The sequence below is a fragment of the Saimiri boliviensis genome, chromosome 17 (assembly GCF_048565385.1).
Source record: "Saimiri boliviensis isolate mSaiBol1 chromosome 17, mSaiBol1.pri, whole genome shotgun sequence".
Lineage (NCBI taxonomy): Eukaryota > Metazoa > Chordata > Mammalia > Primates > Cebidae > Saimiri > Saimiri boliviensis.
Window position 1 is genome coordinate 30747039 of NC_133465.1, and position 18229 is coordinate 30765267.

The window sequence follows — 18229 nt, forward strand, 5'->3', positions numbered from 1 at the left end:
CAGGCGCAGAGAGCGCAAGCCCCGCGCTACGCGTCGCTGGTCCCCTCCCCCCCGCGCCCGCCTGTCCACAGCCCCGCCGCGCGTGCACATGGAGGGGAGCGCGAGCCCCCAGGACAAGCCCCGCGCCCGCCCCGCGGCTGCCGTGCTGTGCCGGGGCCCAGTAGAGCCGCTGGTCTTCCTGGCTAACTTTGCCTTGGTCCTGCAGGGCCCGCTCACCACGCAGTACCTGTGGCACCGCTTCAGCGCCGATCTCGGCTACAATGGCACCCGCCACACGGGGGGCTGCAGCAACCGCAGCTCGGACCCCACCATGCAGGTAGCGGGGCGGCGAGAAGCGGGACAGCGGGAGGGCCCTGGGCTGGAGAGTAGGGGCGGCGGAGGGGCGGAGTCTGCGTCATGGTAGTTGTGGGTAACTGGAGCGAGGGTGGGTTTTGGATGGTGGGCGGGACCAGAGCCAAGGGGCCTGATGCAGAACCTCACCGTCGGGGGTGCGAAAAGTTGATGTAGTTAAAATCTGGTCTTGCAGGTTGACAAAAGGGAGTGGGGGGAGAAAGGGAATGGGGCCTTGGTCCATGTCCTTACCCCTCTCCAATGGCAAATTTTGGAAAGTTGTGCTAAGATTCTCTGAGGTTTAGGGCTCCAAAGAAAAGTCCTCATCCCTGTAGCTCCCAGGATGGCGAGTATTTGGGGGTTGGGCAACCTAGAGTGAGGAACCGCACCCTGGTCATTGTGCCCCTACAGGAAGTGGAGACCCTTACCTCCCACTGGACCCTCTACATGAACGTGGGCGGCTTCCTGGTGGGGCTCTTCTCGTCCACCCTGCTGGGAGCCTGGAGCGACTGTGTGGGCCGCCGACCGCTGCTGGTGCTGTCCTCGCTGGGCCTGCTGCTCCAGGCCCTAGTGTCCGTCTTTGTGGTGCAGCTGCAGCTCCATGTCGGCTACTTCGTGCTGGGTCGCATCCTTTGTGCCATCCTCGGCGACTTCAGTGGCCTCCTGGCTGCGAGCTTTGCGTCCGTGGCAGATGTCAGCTCCAGCCACAGTCGCACCTTCCGGATGGCCCTGCTGGAAGCCGGCATCGGGGTGGCTGGGATGTTGGCAAGCCTCCTTGGGGGCCACTGGCTCCGGGCCCAGGGTTATGCCAACCCCTTCTGGCTGGCCCTGGCCTTGCTGATAGCCATGACTCTTTATGCAGCTTTCTGCTTTGGTGAGACCTTAAAAGAGCCAAAGTCCACGCGGCTCTTCACTTTCCGTCACCATCGATCCATTGTCCAGCTTTATGTGACTCCAGCCCCTGAGAAGTCCAGGAAGCATTTAGCCCTGTACTCACTGGCCATCTTCGTGGTGATCACTGTGCACTTTGGGGCTCAGGACATCTTGACCCTGTATGAACTGAGCACACCCCTCTGCTGGGACTCCAAACTAATCGGCTATGGTTCTGCAGCTCAGCATCTCCCCTACCTCACCAGCCTGCTGGGCCTGAAGCTTCTGCAGCACTGCCTGGCGGATGCCTGGGTGGCCGAGATTGGCCTGGCTTTCAACATCCTGGGGATGGTGGTCTTTGCCTTTGCCACCATCACGCCTCTCATGTTCACAGGTAAAGTGTGTGGGCTCAGGGACAGCTTGTCCCAGAGGCACTGGGTAAGAATTGGGGCCAGCCACTCACCGCCCCCAAATGTGGTTCATTCCTGTTTTTGGAAACATAGTTATGCCCCCAACCTGTACCGGAGGACAGACAACTAAGAAATTCCTCAAAAATGCCATCTTTGGGCCCGGCGCGGTGGCTCGTGCCTGTAATCCCAGCACTTTGGGAGGCCGAGGCCAGCGGATCAGGTTGGGAGTTTGAGACCAGCCTGACCAATATGGAGAAACCCCATCTACTACAAAATTAGCCAGGAGTGGTGATGCATGACTGTAATCCCAGCTACTTGGGAGGCTGAGGCAGGAGAATCACTTGAACCTGGGAGGTGGAGGTTGCAGTGAGCTGAGATTACACGATTACACTCCAGCCTGGGCAACAAGAGTAAAACTCCATCTCAAAAAAAAAAAAATGCCATCTTTGATACATGGAAAATACAGACCTTCATTAGCTAAAGTAATTAATCCACAGTTATCAACCCTTAATACTATTAGTAATATAGAGCAAAAGACAAAATGTGGCTCATACACTAATTGCTTTACCCCTTGGCCTCCCACAGCCTATTCATATGTTCCTAAACAAAGTCCATGCAATTAGTGCCTTGGTGCTCACTTCTCTGATAAGAATCACAGGACCAGAAATAAAAAAAGAAAAAAAGAAAAAGAATCACAGGACCAACCTCAAATATCCTTGATCAGCTTCTCTGGTTTTTTAAAAAATCAGGCGTCTTGGGCCACAGATATGAAATTTCTACTTCCGTTCCTCTTCTCCTCTTCCTCCTTCCCCTTTCCCTCCTCACTTCCTCTCCTTTTTTTTGGTGGGAGAGGGCCAACAGGCCAATAGATGAGGAAGTTAACTTTTTAAAATTTTTATTTGATTTATTTATTTAGAGACAGGTCTCACTTTGTCACCCAGGCTAGAATGCAGTGGCACGATCTTGGCTCACTGCAGCCTCACCTTCCCCGGACCCAAGTGGTCCTCCCACCTCGGCCTCCTGAGTAGCTGGGACCACTAGTGCACATTACCATGCTCTGCTGCTAATTTTTGTATTTTGTATAGAGATGAGGACATCACCATGTTGCCCAGGCCTGATCTCTAACTCCTGAGCTCAAGGATCTGCCTGCCTTACCCTCCCAAAGTGTTGGGATTAAGGTGTGAACCACCATGACCGGCTTTAGTTAACTTTTTTTCTGTTTTTGAGACGGAGTTTCGCTCTTGTTACCCAGGCTGGAGTGCAATGGCGCGATCTCGGCTCACGGCAACCTCCGCCTCCTGGATTCAGGCAATTCTCCTGCCTCAGCCTCCCCAGCTGGGATTACAGGCACGTGCCACCATGCCCAGCTAATTTTTGTATTTTTAGTAGAGACGGGGTTTCACCATGTTGACCGGGATGGTCTGGATCTCTTGACCTCGTGAGCCACCCGTCGGCCTCCCAAAGTGCTGGGATTATAGGCGTGAGCCACTGTGCCCGGCCTAGTTAACCTTTTTTTTTTTTTTAAAAGAGACAGATTTATTTTGATAGAGCCCTAAAATGTGCTGTGTATAGTCAACAATACAATAATCACAGATTTTGTAACTCAACTGCTTGTCTGACAATTAAGCAGAAGGGAGCCAGTACCTTTCCCTCCAGCCGATGACCCTGGGGGATGCAGAGATGATGAAGGTGCTGTCATTGCTCTGGGTGTGGGGGAGGTCTCAGCAGAGTGGATTTGGAGGGCCTGACCCTGGCAGGGGCCCCAGGTGCCTCATCATATGCCCGCTTTGGAGGATCCAGCATCCTGTATGAGTTTGCAGTTTTGCTGAGGAGTCAACAATCACACAGGGAGAGAAATGATTGTGAAGAAGACAGGAAGCCTGTAACTGAATGCAAAGGGAAAAGGAGCTCACATTTGCTGTCCCTATGCCGTGCTCTTCATAGATGTTACCTCTTTACCTCATGCATTGGTTCACTGAGATTGCTGTAATGAAATACAGCAAACTTGGGAACTTAACACAACACAAATATATTCCCTCACAATTCTGGAGGCCGGAAGTCCGAAGTCAGTATCACTGGCTGAACGGAAGGAGTCAGTAGGCAGCGCTCCCTTGCAAGACGCCAGGAGAGGACATGTTTCTCACTTCTTCCAGCTTCTAGGGACTGCCGGCATTCCTTGGCTTGGGGCTGCCGTCACCAGTCTCTGCCTCTGTGCTCACGTCGGCTCTCCTCCTCTTTGTGCCTTCTCCTTCTGTCTGTGCCACATCTCCATCTGCTTTCCTTTTATAAAGATATGTGTGATGAGCCGGGCGCGGTGGCTCACGCCTGTAATCCCAGCACTTTCAAAAGCCGAGAGGGGAGGATCACGAGGTCAGGGGTTCGAGACCAGCCTGACCAACATGGTGAAACCCCATCTCTACTAATAATACGAAATGAGCCAAGTGTGGTGGTACATGCCTATAATCCCAACTACTCAGGAGGCTGAGGCAGGAGAATCACTTGAACCCAGGAGGCAGAGGTTGCAGTGAGCTAAGATTGTGCCACTGCACTCCAGCCTGGGAGACAGAGCGAGATTCCAAGTCTCAAAGAAAAAAAAAAAAATAGATATGTGTGAAGGCATTTAGGGCCCAACCTGCTAATCCAGGATAACCCTACTCTCTCAGGAGCCTCAACTTCATCACACCTGTGTAGACCCGTTTTCCAAAGAAGGCAGTATTTACAGGTTCCAGGGCTATGAACCTGATGTCTCTGGGCACTGTTGTCTAGCCTCTTATGCCCCAGAACCATCCTGTGATGAAGGTCTTATCTTCCTCTTGCAGAGAGTCAGGCTCTGAAAGGTTAAGTACCCAAGACCACACAGATAGTAGGTGATGGCATCAGGTTTTGAAATCAGGGCTGACTCCAAAGCCCATGCTTGTTTTCTGTGCCCTGCTGTATCCCTACTAAGTGCCAGGTGGGTGGGTGATGCCTGCTGTGACCACAAGAGGTTCAGACAAGAAAGTAATAGGTGGGAATCAGCATTCATTCATGAGAGCTAGCAGGTGGCCAAGCCTAGACAAGGCCAGTCTCTATTTCTCCTTGGCTACTGTCTCTCCACCCTCACCATCAGGGAAGTTCTTCCTGGGTCTAACCTAAGTCCCACCTCGGGTATGGATAGGAGCTATGCTGCCTCTCCCTTGGACACCCCTCTCCCGGCCCCATTTTCCTGATGAGTGTTTATTTCTCCACAGGATATGGGTTGCTCTTCCTGTCGTTAGTCACCACACCCATCATCCGGGCCAAACTCTCCAAGCTGGTGAGAGAGACAGAGCAGGGTGAGTATCAGGACCCACCTATGTCTGGTTTCTCATGTCCAGTGCTGCCTGATGGGCAGCCATGGCTGGGGAACAGCTTGCCTTCCTGCCTCCCACCCTGGAGAAGTAAGTGGCCAAAACAAACCCAATTCTGTCAAATTGCCCACGAAGGGCAGAGGATCATGCGGCCTTGGATTTTCAAACCACAAAGTTGGGATTTGCAGTCAGCAGAGCACAGTTAGGTTCTTTGTGGATAACCGGAGCAGAGGATTTACTCTCTGCAGACCTCAGCTTTTCCATCTGTAAGATGGGTGCGATGATGCTTAGAGTTCTCTGTTTCACTGGGGTCAGCGTGTACAAGCCCAGAAATGAACAACCTTGTGATGTGGGTTTCATTTTCCACAGCTGACAGGTGAAGAAAAAGAGTCCCAGGGGGTTACATCGGCTCACCCAGTAAATGGTGGAGCTGGGATGCAAACCCATGTCTGTTTTTTTTTTTTTTTTTTTTGAGACGGAGTTTCACTCTTGTTACCCAGGCTGGAGTGCAATGGCGTGATCTCTGCTCACTGCAACCTCCGTCTCCTGGGTTCAGGCAATTCTCCTGCCTCAGCCTCCTGAGTAGCTGGGATTACAGGCACGTGCCACCATGCCCAGCTAATTTTTTGTATTTTTAGTAGAGACAGGGTTTCACCATGTTGATCAGGATGGTCTCGATCTCTTGACCTCGTGATCCACCCGCCTCGGCCTCCCACAGTGCTGGGATTACAGGTTTGAGCCACTGCGCCCGGCCCATGTTTGTTTTCAAAAGCAGCTGGTGTCAAGGTCTGGGTTTTAGTCTGAACCCTGTCACGGAGGCCTGTTTCTTCATCTGTGATGTGGATGGTTTGCTCTTGATGACATCACAGGCCCCTCTAGATGTGACAGAATTTAATCTCCACTTCTGTTGGGTTGTTGCACATTTTGTAAACTGGGTTCTCCTGGTGTATCTATAAAGAACAGCTTTTCCAGCCTCTGGGTCTTTATGCCCCAGTCTGGAAACATTCATCTTTCTCCATCTGTCCTGGAAGGAGGTTCTGATGATGACAGAGACCTGGTGCCATACAGAGCCCACTGTGGGCTCTGGTGTCCCCAGAATCCATGTGTCTTCATTCATTCACCTAAACTTTTTTCCCAGCACTTTCTCTGTACTCTGAGATGTCAAGGGGAGCAGGAATAAAGAACGCCCTTACTAACTAGCTACTTCCAGGGGGCCAGGCCCAGTGATGGGTGATTTCCATGTGAACTTAATGTTGCTGACAATCCAGGAAATAGGCATTATCCTTATTTAGCAGGAGGAGGAATAAGAACACAAAGGATGAGAAGCTGCTCAGTGTGACACAGCTATGAATGTTGGAGCTGAGGAATCAAACCTGCAGTTAGTTCCAAGCAGGAGATAATTCCAAATGGGATAAGCCAGAAAAAGCCATTTTCATCAAGCTTTCATCAGACGATACCACACATACCTTTTTTTCCCCTTTTTAATTTTATATGCTGGGTTCTGTCAGAGCACATGTACTTTTTAAAATTTTTTTTATTTTTATTTTTTTGAGACGGAGTTTCGCTCTTGTTACCCAGGCTGGCGTGCAATGGCGCGATCTCGGCTCACCACAACCTCCGCCTCCTGGGTTCAGGCAATTCTCCTGCCTCAGCCTCCTGAGTAGCTGGGAATACAGGCACGCGCCACCATGCCCAGCTAATGTTTTGTATTTTTAGTAGAGACGGGGTTTCACCATGTTGACCAGGATGGTCTTGATCTCTTGACCTCGTGATCCACCCCCCTCAGCCTCCCAAAGTGCTTGAGCCACTGCGCCCGGCTGCACATGTACTTTTAATGTGGGTTTATAGCAACCGTTTATTTAGTAGCCCCTCTGCGCCAGCTACTGTCCATGTGCGACCTTATTGAATTGTTGTCACAGCACATGATGTAGCAGGATTTACCGGTGAGGAAGGGGAGACTTAGGTTCTAAGTGACTGCCCTGGTCACACAGCTGTGGGGTGATGGTGCCAGAATTTGAACATGGCTCTTTCCGACTCCACAGTATGGTGTTAATTTCTTTGCAGGTGCTCTCTTTTCTGCTGTGGCCTGTGTGAACGGCCTGGCCATGCTGACGGCCTCCGGCATCTTCAACTCACTCTACCCAGTCACCCTGAACTTCATGAAGGGGTTCCCCTTCCTCCTAGGAGCTGGCCTCCTGCTCATCCCAGCCGTTCTGATCGGGTAATGCAGGGCCCTGAACCCATACTCGTCATGGAGCCCTTTCTTGGAAAAGTTTCCTCTTCTCCTCCCACCCAGACATGGCAGCTTCATTCCTGGAATCCTTCCCCTCTGGGGAAGGATCTTGTCCCAGGCTGCCCCTCCCCTTGCTGATGGATGCCTAATCCTCAGAGAGCCATTTTCCAAGGGCAAGGTGGAGAGGCAGGGGGAGGAAGGAGCAGGCTAACATTGCTACTTGGCAAAGCTGTGTTCTCTCTCCCAGTTCACCTATTCCCTCCATTCCCATTTTATAGATGGAACTGTGGCAGCAGAACTGTGTTAAAGGGAAGCCCAGAGAGCTTTCTCAGCTAGTTGTGGCTGGGCCACAGGCTAGCTTGACTGGCTAACTTTTTCCCACATGATATTAAGAATTGTATTTCATGGCCAGGCTTGGGGGCTCCTGCCTGTAATCTTGACCCTGTGGGAGGCTGAGGCAGGAGCCCCACTTGAGCCCAGGAATTCAAGATCAGCCTGGACAACCTAGCAAGACCTTGTCTCTATAAAAAAATTTTAAATTGCAGGTGGTCGCTCACGCCTGCTATCCCAGCATGTTGGGAGGCTGAGGTGGGCAGATCACAAGGTCAGGAGATTGAGACCATCCTGGCTAACACAGTGACACCCCATCTCTACTAAAAATATAAAAAATTAGCTGGCGTGGTGGCAGGCGCCTGTTGTCCCAGCTACTTGGGAAGCTGACGCAGGAGAACCGCTTGAACCCCACTGCACTCCAGCCTGGGTGACAAAGTGAGACTCTGTCTCAAAAAAAAAAAAAAAAGAAAAATTTAAAAGATTAGTCAGGCATGGTGGTGTGCACCCATAGTCCCAGTACTAAGGAGGCTGAGGCAGGAGGATCGCTTGAGCCCAGGAGTTCAAGGGTACAGTGAGCTATGATCATTTCACTGCCCTCCAGCCTAGATAACAGAGCAAGACCCTGTCTCTTAAAAAAAAATAGTTATTTTCCAGAGCCATGTCCCTGGACATTGTCCTCCAGCTGTCAGCTTGGGGAAGGAGGAGTTTCAGGAGAGCTACCTGGACCAGCCCACCCAAGTAATCCTGCATCACTTCTCCAGACAGGCAGAGGGTTCCCCATGTGAAATCCAAACCCTCTCTCTGGTTTCTCACAGGACACTGGAAAAGGCTGGTCCTCACCCTGGGTTCCAGCAGTTTCCCCAGAGCCCCTGATCTGCCTGGACCAGAAGACAGAGGGCAAGAGGAGCAAAGTGAACACCAGCCAACTGGAGGTCTCCAGCTGGAAGCCCCCCCCCCCCTACAGCAGCACCACAACTCCTTTCAAAGGGCAGCGCTCACTGTGGACGACGTGGTCAAGACAGACCAAGGGGCCACCCCATCCACAGCTGAGCCAGCCTCTGACTAGGATCTAGAATCATAACCCAGACAGGCCCACTGCAGGGCAGGTGGCAGGGGAGCTATTTGGGACAGGAGTCAGTTCTCCCTTTCTGCCATCCGTCACTTACAACCCCTCAGGGCAGAGGAGAGGTCCTGACGGAGGTGACACCTCAGGGACCAAAGGCAGCACGAGGGCTGGCATCTCCCCTTCCAGCCCAAACTGCACAGCCCCAACCAGGTTCCCGACGTGTGCAGCAGCCCCCAGTCACTCCTTAACAATGAATGTGGTACCTGGTTAGTGCCCGCCTTGGGAAGGAGGGAGGGAGACGGGGGGAGCTTGGTGATCTTCGGAGGAAGAGTGCTGCTTTCCCTGTGGTTGGGGCATCGATCCTTGGCTATGGCCTACCCACTCCCTGGGCTCAAGAGTGCCAATCATTGTAAATCAATTTTATCAAACTGAAACAAACCTCTTGGTGCCTCGGGCTTTGGGGCCCTCTGTTTTCCTGCTCCCCGTCTGCCTGCCATAGGTCAGACAACAGAAGTTGCTGGGCTGAGCAGGAGCCCCTGAGCTGCCCGGTGGATTGTACTAAGTGGGGCCAGCCAAGGCTTCTGCTGGCTTGCTGTGCAACTTTGAGCAAGCCCCACTAGATCAGTGATGCCCCAAATTGTTGAATTGTGGGGATCACATTTGGTTGGACAAGTTAGGAAACTTAGCTGATGCTCCGAGATCCTTCCCACCTCCTCATACATCCTACAATGAGATACCTCTCTTCATGCGCCTGGGGAAGGGAGGAATGAGTTTTGTCTGGACAACTGACCTCTGAATGTCCCTAAGCAGTTCTTGGCCCCTGGGAAGAAGTTGGGGGAGGGTCTGGCTGACTCAGCCCCAACCGAGAGGTGGCAGCTGCAGCCCAGCCAAGCAGAACACTCTAGCCCTACAGACATGTGTCCAAGCAGGCTTTGGAGGAAAGGCCACTTCTGAGTACTCTATGTCAGGAGGGGCCAGACCTAGGTGCCTGCCCTGGTGATCTGAGCTGTGTTTGTCCTGGCAGGGGTGGCAGTCACCTTTGAACACACTGGCCTTGGCTTAGGGGAGGCTCATGACTTCAGCTGTTCCTGTTGGGGCCAGATGCTGGCCTCTGATTCCCCAGAGAGACAGAAGGTCAGTCAGAGGTCAACCAGAAGGCCACACAGGGCGGTGGACAGCAGTGGAGGGTACACTAAACAGAAAAAATGCAGGAAACCTCTCTGAATACTGCCTATTGGGACCTCAGGAGGGGGTGGGACTGACTGGAGACAGAGAGCCAGAAATCATCCCCTGGACACACTCGAGACAATATTTTATTGACTCTGTCCTGTGAGGGCAGCGTCCGGTCTGCCCTGCTTGCCATGTCCATGCCCTGGCACTGGCGAGCGTTTGTGCTGCATGAGGAAAGGAGGATCAGGTGGGGTCAAAACCAAAGTGTCAAGGCTGGGACTGGCCAAGACAGACCCCGGCAGGGAGGGGAGTGGAAGGAAGGAGCCCCAAACCTGGAGTGAGACCTTTGACTCTCTGATGATGTGGCCGAGAGCGAGGCGTCACCTAGCACAGCCAGGAGTGGGGCTGGGGGTGCAGCCAGCCTTGAGGTGTGAACACCTGGCCGTCAGGAGGGAAGAGCTCTCAGCAGACCCCACGACCTGGAGCCTGAGTTTATTGGAGGGTACTTTCTTGCCCTCTGAACCCAGTGGAGGAGGGCGCAAGAGGACATTACTGCTCAGTTATTTCTGTATGGCTTCTGGGTCCACTTTTTGTTGCAAAATCCTGTCCCCCACTGCCAGCTTCCTTGGGGTAAGGGGGAAGAAATAGCCCAGCCTGATGATGATTCTCAGGAGAGCAATTCCACTGCCAGCGGACTGGGTGCCAGGAGGCCTGGGTCTGGATCTGGGGCTGCCACCAATGACAGGAAACTGGGCGTATCTTCAATCTTTCTGAGCCTCAGTGTCCTTATCTATAAAATGGGGATGATAATACCAGGTAGGGTTGCTCCGATGACTAGAGACCATGGCGTGGAGTGTTTGGGAAATGGCAAAGATTTGTGAGGGCTTTATGCTTTAGAGATTTCCTGCCCTTAACCACCAGCAGCAGCTCACCTGGGAATCTAAGAAATGCAGAGTCTCAGGCCCCACCCCAGATCTCCTGATTTTAACATTTCCAGGTGATTCGGACTTTAAAGGTAACAACGCTTTCCCTTTTTAGGATCTTGCATCTTTCCACAGAGCTGCAGGTTCTGAGGCTACTTCTGCTGCCATGGGGGCTGCCTGGTCCCTGAGCAAGCGGTGGGTAGCCCTGGTTGGCTGAGGGGCTGGGGAAACCCTCTAGGCCCGACCAGGCAGGAGCCTGAGGCACAGCACCAAGGCACGGGGTAGGATGGTCTTTGAGGCACCGCCTCCCCGTGCCCAGACCCAGGCCCAAACAGGAGGCTCCTGTGCACCAGCAAGTGCAACAAAGCTGGCTGCAGCAAAGTCAGAGGGAGGGCTGGTTTGCCTCAACCCCTGGCCCTGAATGTGGCAAAAGACACCACACCAAAGGAAGCTGTAGGGGATCTGGGACCTCGTCAGGCTGGCTAAGGGCACTGAGTGATTACAGGGCAAGGCCACAGAGCAGCAGGAAGTTGTAAGCGCAGGGGCCAGGCACAGTCTGGGTGGAGAGCCATGAAGGCACTCATCCCTGGCTGGCTCCCAGGCCCAGGCTTCTTGCTCAGAATACAGTGCCAAGGCCCACCAGGGCATTGCCCGGATTCCTGTCTGAGCTGCCTGCCTTCATCCTCCTCAAGTTGGCTACTATCTGAGCAGGAGACGGGAATGCAGGAACCACCCCCACCCCAATTCCAGTGTCTCCAGAACTGAACAGGGATCCTCACCATGATTGAGACAGACAACGAAACAGGCAACCCGCTGGCAGGGCCTCAGGGAGTTCTAACCAGCCCTCTGCCCAAGCCTGACTTCCCCTCCCTTTCCAGATACTGAGGAAAGTGGGTTGGAGGTGGGCCATGAGGGTGGGGGGCAGGGAGAGCCATTTCCTGAGCAGAGCACAGGTTGTCTCAGCCCAGGGAGGCCAGTTTCCTTCAGAAAGGACAATGGAAATGGAAGTCGCAGCAGGGCTGGGGAACTGGGGACTGGTTAGGTCGGACCCATGGGTGCAGCACCCTCCAAACTGGTGTCAGAGCCTGCAGATGAGTCCCGGGATGAGCGGCCCTGTAAGAAGCGGATGATCTTCTCGATGGTGGCTTCCTGGTATTCGTGGGACCACCTGTGGGCACAGAAGCATGTGGGTCAGAAGCTGGGGAGAGGGAGCTGCTAGTCAGCTGTTTGCCCACACACCGCCTGTCATGGCGACTTGTACCCTACCCAGCTGGTCCCATGGCCCTGGGGCTCACTTGATGCCGTTGAAAGTAAGTACAGCCTGCATGTCCTCAGGCAGGACCTGGGGCTCAGGCCACTCGAAGCCATCAATGACGGGCACAATGTTTTTGCCACAGCTTAAAGCAGTCACAATCTCCTGCAGAAAGAAAGGAGAAGAGGAAGATAGCCCTGTCCCCATCTAGACACCCTTGTAGCCAGGCAGGTGCTGGGAGGGCCACTAGCTCGAGGCTGGGCCCAGGGGAAGACACTAGTCCTGAAGTCCACCTTGATGTCTCCTTTATCCCTTGTAGTATATAATAAAAAATACAATTTGGTGTTGGAAGGAAAACACACTCCTGCATGCAAGTTGATCCATCATGCACCCTGCCAATTGTACTCCTTACTTCTCCGATCCATCATTTTCCCCACCTCCTTCCCACCACCACCCTCTTCAATCCCCATTATAGCTTTAAGCCCCCAGCAGGTCTCTTCTCATCCACTCTTATCTTCTCTAATTCACTTTCCATATTGCCCTTTCATGTAGCTAATCTCTGCAAAACACATCTAACAAATCAGATCCGGTCACCCCCTACTTAAAACTCTTCAAGACTTTCCATGGTCTTAGAATAAAGTCCCAACTCCTTCATGTGGCCTGTGAGGCCCTGTGTGGTTGGCCACAGTCCACTTCTCAAACTCTACCCGTGCCCTGTCCTCCCAGCCACACAAAATAAGCTTCCTTGGAAGAGGATTGTTCCGTGGAATAGACATTCCATGGCAAGTACTTAGAACCGTGCTTAGCATACAGTGTATGCTTAGTACATAATAGTTATTCTTATTTCCTCTTCTGCAGAGTGGGGATAATACAACCACCTCAAAGCGTTCTGAGGAATTGTTTGCTATTAATGGGGTTCTGTGAGTGAGTATTGAATGTTTTCCTTCCTCTCAAGGAACCAAGGGGATTTTACTTTCTTGAGTGCAGTTCACTTGTGGTTTTCCGTATTGATTACCCACTAATGTGGCTTCAGGGAAAGGGGTTTTAAAACCAGAGGCCATTAAACACCAGAAACAATCAAAGAGGGATGACGAAGCCTTTGGGGCCCATCCAAGGCAAAGGCTCCTCCCACCTCCTTGCCATCTGCTGGGCTGACAATGGATGCCAAGCATGCTTGGGAAGTGAAGCCTTCCTGGGGAAAGAACACGCATAACTTCAACCTTGACTGGCTTCCTGGGGAGCTGCTCCAATTTCACAGATGAAGAGAAAAAAAGCCCAAAGACGGAAGGGGATTTCCCCGCAAGCCACACATGCGCCCAGCCCACAAGTCAGGGGCCAGTCCTCTGATTCAAGCCTTTCGAGTCCAAGTCCAGGCTGTTTCAACCAAGCCCCGCTGCCTCTCTGCTGAGCATTGGGATGAATCCTGACCTTGCAGCAATTTATTTGGAAATCTTTAGGTATTTGTTTCATCCAGAATTATACAAAATCAAAGACAGTACAAAGTGTTCATTGCACAGATTCAGAGGCTGGCCAAGAAAGAGATAATGGCTGCCAGGAGTGGTGGCTCATGTCGGTAATCCCAGCACTTTGGGAGGTCGAGGCGGGCGGATCACAAGGTCAGGAGATTGAGACCATCCTGGCCAACATGGTGAAACCCTGTCTCTACTAAAACACAAAAAAATAAAAATTAGCCAGGTGTGGTGGTGTACACCTGTAGACCCAGTTACTCGGAAGGTTGAGGCAGGGGAATTGCTTGAACCTGGGAGGCAGAGGTTGCAGTGAGCTGAGATCGCACCACTGCGCTCCAGCCTGGTGACAAAGCAAGACTCAAAGAAAGGAAGGGAGGGAGGAAGGAAGGAAAGAAAGGGATAATGGTTTGTTCAGGATTATTTAGCTGGTTGAGAATGAAAACAATTAGAGTCAAGTCCTCTGTCTGGGCGTGGTGGCTCACGCCTGTAATCCCAGAACTTTGGGAGGCGGACGCAGGCACTGAACTACAGGTTTGAGCTCAGGAGTTTGAGCCTGGGCAACAGCGAAACCTTGTCTCTACTGAGAAAAAAAAAAAAAAACGGAGTCAAGTCCACTAACCTGGTAAATCTACTAGATGTGTATGGTGTTCCCAGGCATGGCATCTCAGCTTCATGAGTATCACTTGTCTGCTTAATCACTGATTCAATTGTTCTATAAACTCATCTACAGCGTCTCTCTTTCTCTCTCTCTCTCTTTTTTTTTTTTTTTTTTTTTGGTGCAATCGCATAGAGCCTCCTTTGTACCATGCGTGGTTTTAGGCACCAGAGACACAGATAAATGAGGCAAGGTCTGAACTCTCATGGAGCTCACAGACACTCTTCTCTTTCTCTTGAAAGGCTGCCTGCCACCTGCTCTGGGTCATCAGCCATGTTCCTCCAGGATGCCCACCTGGCCCAGTGCCCCTCCCCAAACCAGGCCCTGTACTCAGCCCCTCCTACCTGGCTGCTGGGGCTTGACTCCTCACTCAAGGTGAGCTGCATTTCAGTGTCAGAGCCTTCATTCCAAAACCCGCGGCCCTGGCATCTCCTGCTTCATGGGCTCCTTGCTCCCCAGTGCTTTAAACACAGGTCTTCTCCTGTCTTCAGACGCTCCATAACCTGGTTTCCATAGTTCTTATCCAGCCAATGGTGTGCTGGTAACTTTATAATAACTAGCTATTCAGAGTGGGAGAAAACCCAACCAGCCAACTAAACAAACAAACAAAACCTTGATTTGGTGTGGTTGCCAATTTCCTTGGTGTAAATACTCCCACCACGGCTGCTGTCAGGCTACCAACATGACATCACTGGATGTGGAGTTGAGAAGAGAGGCAGACAATCGTCTCTGGTGTCAAGTGAATCCAGCGCTACCCCGTCCCCTCCCCTCACACACCCTCAGATCTGTGCAATAGAATGCAGTGAAGATTTTGGGAAAGTGCATGAGCTTTGGAGTCAGATAGATGGAATTTGAAACCCAGCTTTTCTGAGTTCTACACTAGTAGTGCAACCAGGGGAAAATTATTCTACTTTTCTGAGCCTCAGTTTCTTCATATGTGATATGGAGAAAGCAGTAGCCAAGATGCATGTGGACTTTCAGCACTGTTCTCCTCCCTACCTTTATTCCTTTGCTCATGCTGTTACCCTGGGCTGGGATGCCTTCTCTTCCACTTACCTAAAAAGATTCTTCTCAAGACCTGCTTCCTCCATGAAGTCTTCCCTGATTATTCCAGCCCTCTCAGGACTAAACACTTATTTAAACAAATTTTTTATCTTGCCCAAATTCCTACCTAAGGGGCCTAGGGAGTCATGCCCTACAAACCATAAAGTCTTATCAGAGGGGTTTTAATTTTAACCCTATATAGCATGGTCTGCTTTCTTTTTTTCTTTTTCTTTTTTTCTGAGACAGAGTCTCACTCTGTCACCCAGGCTGGAGTGCAGTGGCATGATCTTGGCTCACTGCAACCTCTGCCTCTCGGGTTCAAGTGATTCTCCTGCCTCAGCCTCCTGAGCAGCTGGGACTACGGGTGCCCACTACCATACCCAGCTAATTTTTAAATTTTTAGTAGAGATGGGGTTTTATCATGTTGGCCAGGCTGGTTTTGAACTCATGACCTTATGATTTGCCTGCCTCAGCCTCCCAAAGTGCTGGGATTACAGGCATGAGCCACTGTGCCCAGCCACGTGGTCTGCTTTCTAACCTGACTAGTATAACATCACATAATAAGGGAAGAAATAAAAATATTTTAACCCCAAATACATGTCCCTGCCATATCTTGAAATTGCCCCACGAGATTGTCTCTTTTGGGAAAAACCTACATTCTATAGAGAATCCCCTTTCCCCCATTTTTTCTTTTTCTTTCCAGACTCAGGAGATAATCAACAAAGAGCCAGGCACCCTTTTAAGTCTGATAAGAAATATTTTATAACCTACTCCCTCTGAAGTCTGCTATCTGAGAACTCCCTCTGCACAATAAAACTTGGTCTCCACAACCCTTTATCTTACCTAAACATTTCCTTTCTATTGATCCATGGTCTTCAGATAAACTCAACCAATTATCAACTGGAAAAATTTAAAATCTACCTATAGCCTTCAAGCCCCTGCTTTGAGCTGTCCTGCCATTCCGAACCAAACCAATGTACATCTTAAATGTATTGATTGATGTCTCATGTCTCCCAAAAATGCAGAAACTCAAGTCCGCCCTGAACACCGTGGGCACATGTTCTTAAGGTCTCCTGAGGGCTGTGTCATGGGCCATGGTTACTCATATTTGGCTCAGGATAAATCTCTTCAAATATTTTACAGAGTTTGACTCTTTTCGTTGACACCTTGATGCTCTCTCTCTTCTCCAAATCCCTGTGGCAAGCAAGAGGTTTGCTGACCTGGCTCAGCATTTACAGCAACTTGCTTGCACTCTAGTCATTTTGAGACAGGGTCTCACTCTGTTGCCCAAGCTGGAATGCAGTGGCACCATCTCAGCCTACTTCCACCTCCACCTTCTGGGCTCAAGCGATTCCCCTGCCTCAGCCTCCTGAGTAGCTGGGATTATGGGCATGCGCCACCACGTCCAGCTGATTTTTATATTTTTTTTTAGTAGACACAAGGATTCACCATGGTGCCCAGGCTGGTCTTGAACTCCTGACCTCAAGTGATCTTCCTGTCTCAGCCTCCCAAAGTGCTGGGATTATAGTTGTGAACCACCATGCCCAGCCCCATGGGCATATTCTTGTCTCTGAGCTTGCTGCTCATCTCATCCTGTCCCTCAGATGACTACTGCATCCCTCAGCCCAACTCCAATTTCTACTGACCAATTAATGATTAATAACCTGAAGACGCAATATGGATCTATCCATCTATCCATTCTGTAAGCAGTCAATGAGTTCCTACAATGTGTCAGGCACTGAAAATACAATGATGAATTAAACAAATGTAGTAGTTATAATAATTAATAATAGTAATTACTATCATTAAGCAGTTACTATGTGCCAGCCATTCTGCTAAGCACGTCACAAATTTTAGCTCTTTTAAGCCTTATAACAATGTTCTAGGGCATTATATACCATTATTATACTCACTTTCCAGTAATAAATACAAAGCTTATTGGGGTTAAGTAAGTTGCCCTAGGCCAGAGCCAGTATTCAAACTCTCAGTTTTGAGCTCTCAACATCTATTTCATTCTGTCTGTCACTATAGTCTCCTGTCTCTCATGGAAGTTATTTTTCAAAGCATTTTTATCTCTCTCTGATCCTCACAACAGTTCTACAAGGTGAGAGGAACAGGTAAGTTACCCCACTTTGTAGATAAGAAAACTGAGGCTCAGAGAGCCAAAGCCTAGTCTCTTGTCCCTTGTGGCTTGCTAAAGTCCTATTATAGTCAGAGCTATGGTTCCTGACTTTCAGCTGAGCCAGAGAGGTGCCTCAGGGCTAAGGGTGCCGGGATGTGGAGACAAGAAGGAATAGAAGGATGACCCTATCTCCTGACCACGGCCACTGCTGAGACCACAGAGGCATAGGCTGGCACCTACCTTATGCACCCAGTCCTTACAGTCATGGTCCTGCATGCACTTGTCCAGTGCTCCAGGTGACAGCACCAGCACAAAGTTGCGAGCACCCATGACACTCTGGATGAGTTTGTCCTCGAACTTGCCTGCTTCCAGCTTCTCCACATCAATGAAGACACTGAAGCCGTGCAGCTGCAGGTGTACCTTCAGGAGGCTGCAAGTAGGTCCAGTGTCAGTGACACAGCCTTGCCCTGAGGCCCCGCCGCCGCCTGCCTGCCCGCCCCTCCTCACCTGGCCAGCTGGGAACCTGAGTTCCGGCGGTAGCTGATGAAGACATCTGGGGTATCCCCGCTGGGTTTGCCACCAGTACAGGGCAGCGGGGAGTGTAGCATTTCTGAAGTGGGCAATAGGCAGCATGGTCAGGGAGGCCCCCCCATCACTTGCTGTGAGGCATATCCTCCCGTGGGGACTTAGCCCCCAGTCCACCCAGCCCTCTCAGCCCAGCCTGGGAAGGGTGGCCTGCTCCAAAAAGGAGAGATGGGGCCTACAGAAAGAAGGTCATGTTACTGCTGGGTTTCTCTTAGGAGGCAGGCATGTGTTCTAGGGACATTGATAGGCACTTCCAGCCTTGTCCAAACTCTGGAACTCCAGATCTGCACAGCCAGCTGCCCACAGTCACTCCTGATTCAACACACCCCACATCTTCCCCTCATTCCTTCTTCCCTATTTTCCATCAAAGCCAGACACCTGGGTATCAGCCTCAACTCCTGCCTCCCATTTAATTTATTCACCAAATATTTCTTAAGT

The 18229-nt window shown here is 51.2% G+C and overlaps 2 protein-coding genes across 2 annotated transcripts in view; one reads left to right on the forward strand and one right to left on the reverse strand.

Moving 5' to 3' along the window:
- Nucleotides 1–15818, forward strand: SLC46A1 (solute carrier family 46 member 1). Its single transcript, XM_003931413.4, has 5 exons — nucleotides 1–316; nucleotides 742–1594; nucleotides 4841–4924; nucleotides 7004–7160; nucleotides 8321–15818. Exons 1-5 carry the CDS (start codon nucleotides 89–91, stop codon nucleotides 8376–8378), a joined length of 1380 nt encoding a protein of 459 aa, XP_003931462.1. The 5' UTR covers nucleotides 1–88; the 3' UTR covers nucleotides 8379–15818.
- Nucleotides 9867–18229, reverse strand: part of SARM1 (sterile alpha and TIR motif containing 1) — a 23919-nt gene continuing 15556 nt past the window's right edge. Inside the window, exons 6-9 of the mRNA XM_003931411.4 lie at nucleotides 17714–17816; nucleotides 17447–17636; nucleotides 11960–12081; nucleotides 9867–11832 (exon numbers count right to left, since the gene is read on the reverse strand). Of these exons, the coding sequence (XP_003931460.2) occupies nucleotides 11703–11832; nucleotides 11960–12081; nucleotides 17447–17636; nucleotides 17714–17816 (545 nt within the window). The 3' untranslated portion in view covers nucleotides 9867–11702. The remainder of the gene's footprint in view (nucleotides 11833–11959; nucleotides 12082–17446; nucleotides 17637–17713; nucleotides 17817–18229) is intronic.

Bases quoted from the DNA above. Each gene is read 5' to 3' on its own strand.
- SLC46A1 (XM_003931413.4), top strand. From the start codon at position 89: ATGGAGGGGAGCGCGAGCCCCCAGGACAAGCCCCGCGCCCGCCCCGCG. The intron at 317-741 runs GTAGCGGGGCGG...GTGCCCCTACAG, and splicing joins GCTCGGACCCCACCATGCAG to GAAGTGGAGACCCTTACCTC. The intron at 1,595-4,840 runs GTAAAGTGTGTG...ATTTCTCCACAG, and splicing joins CACGCCTCTCATGTTCACAG to GATATGGGTTGCTCTTCCTG.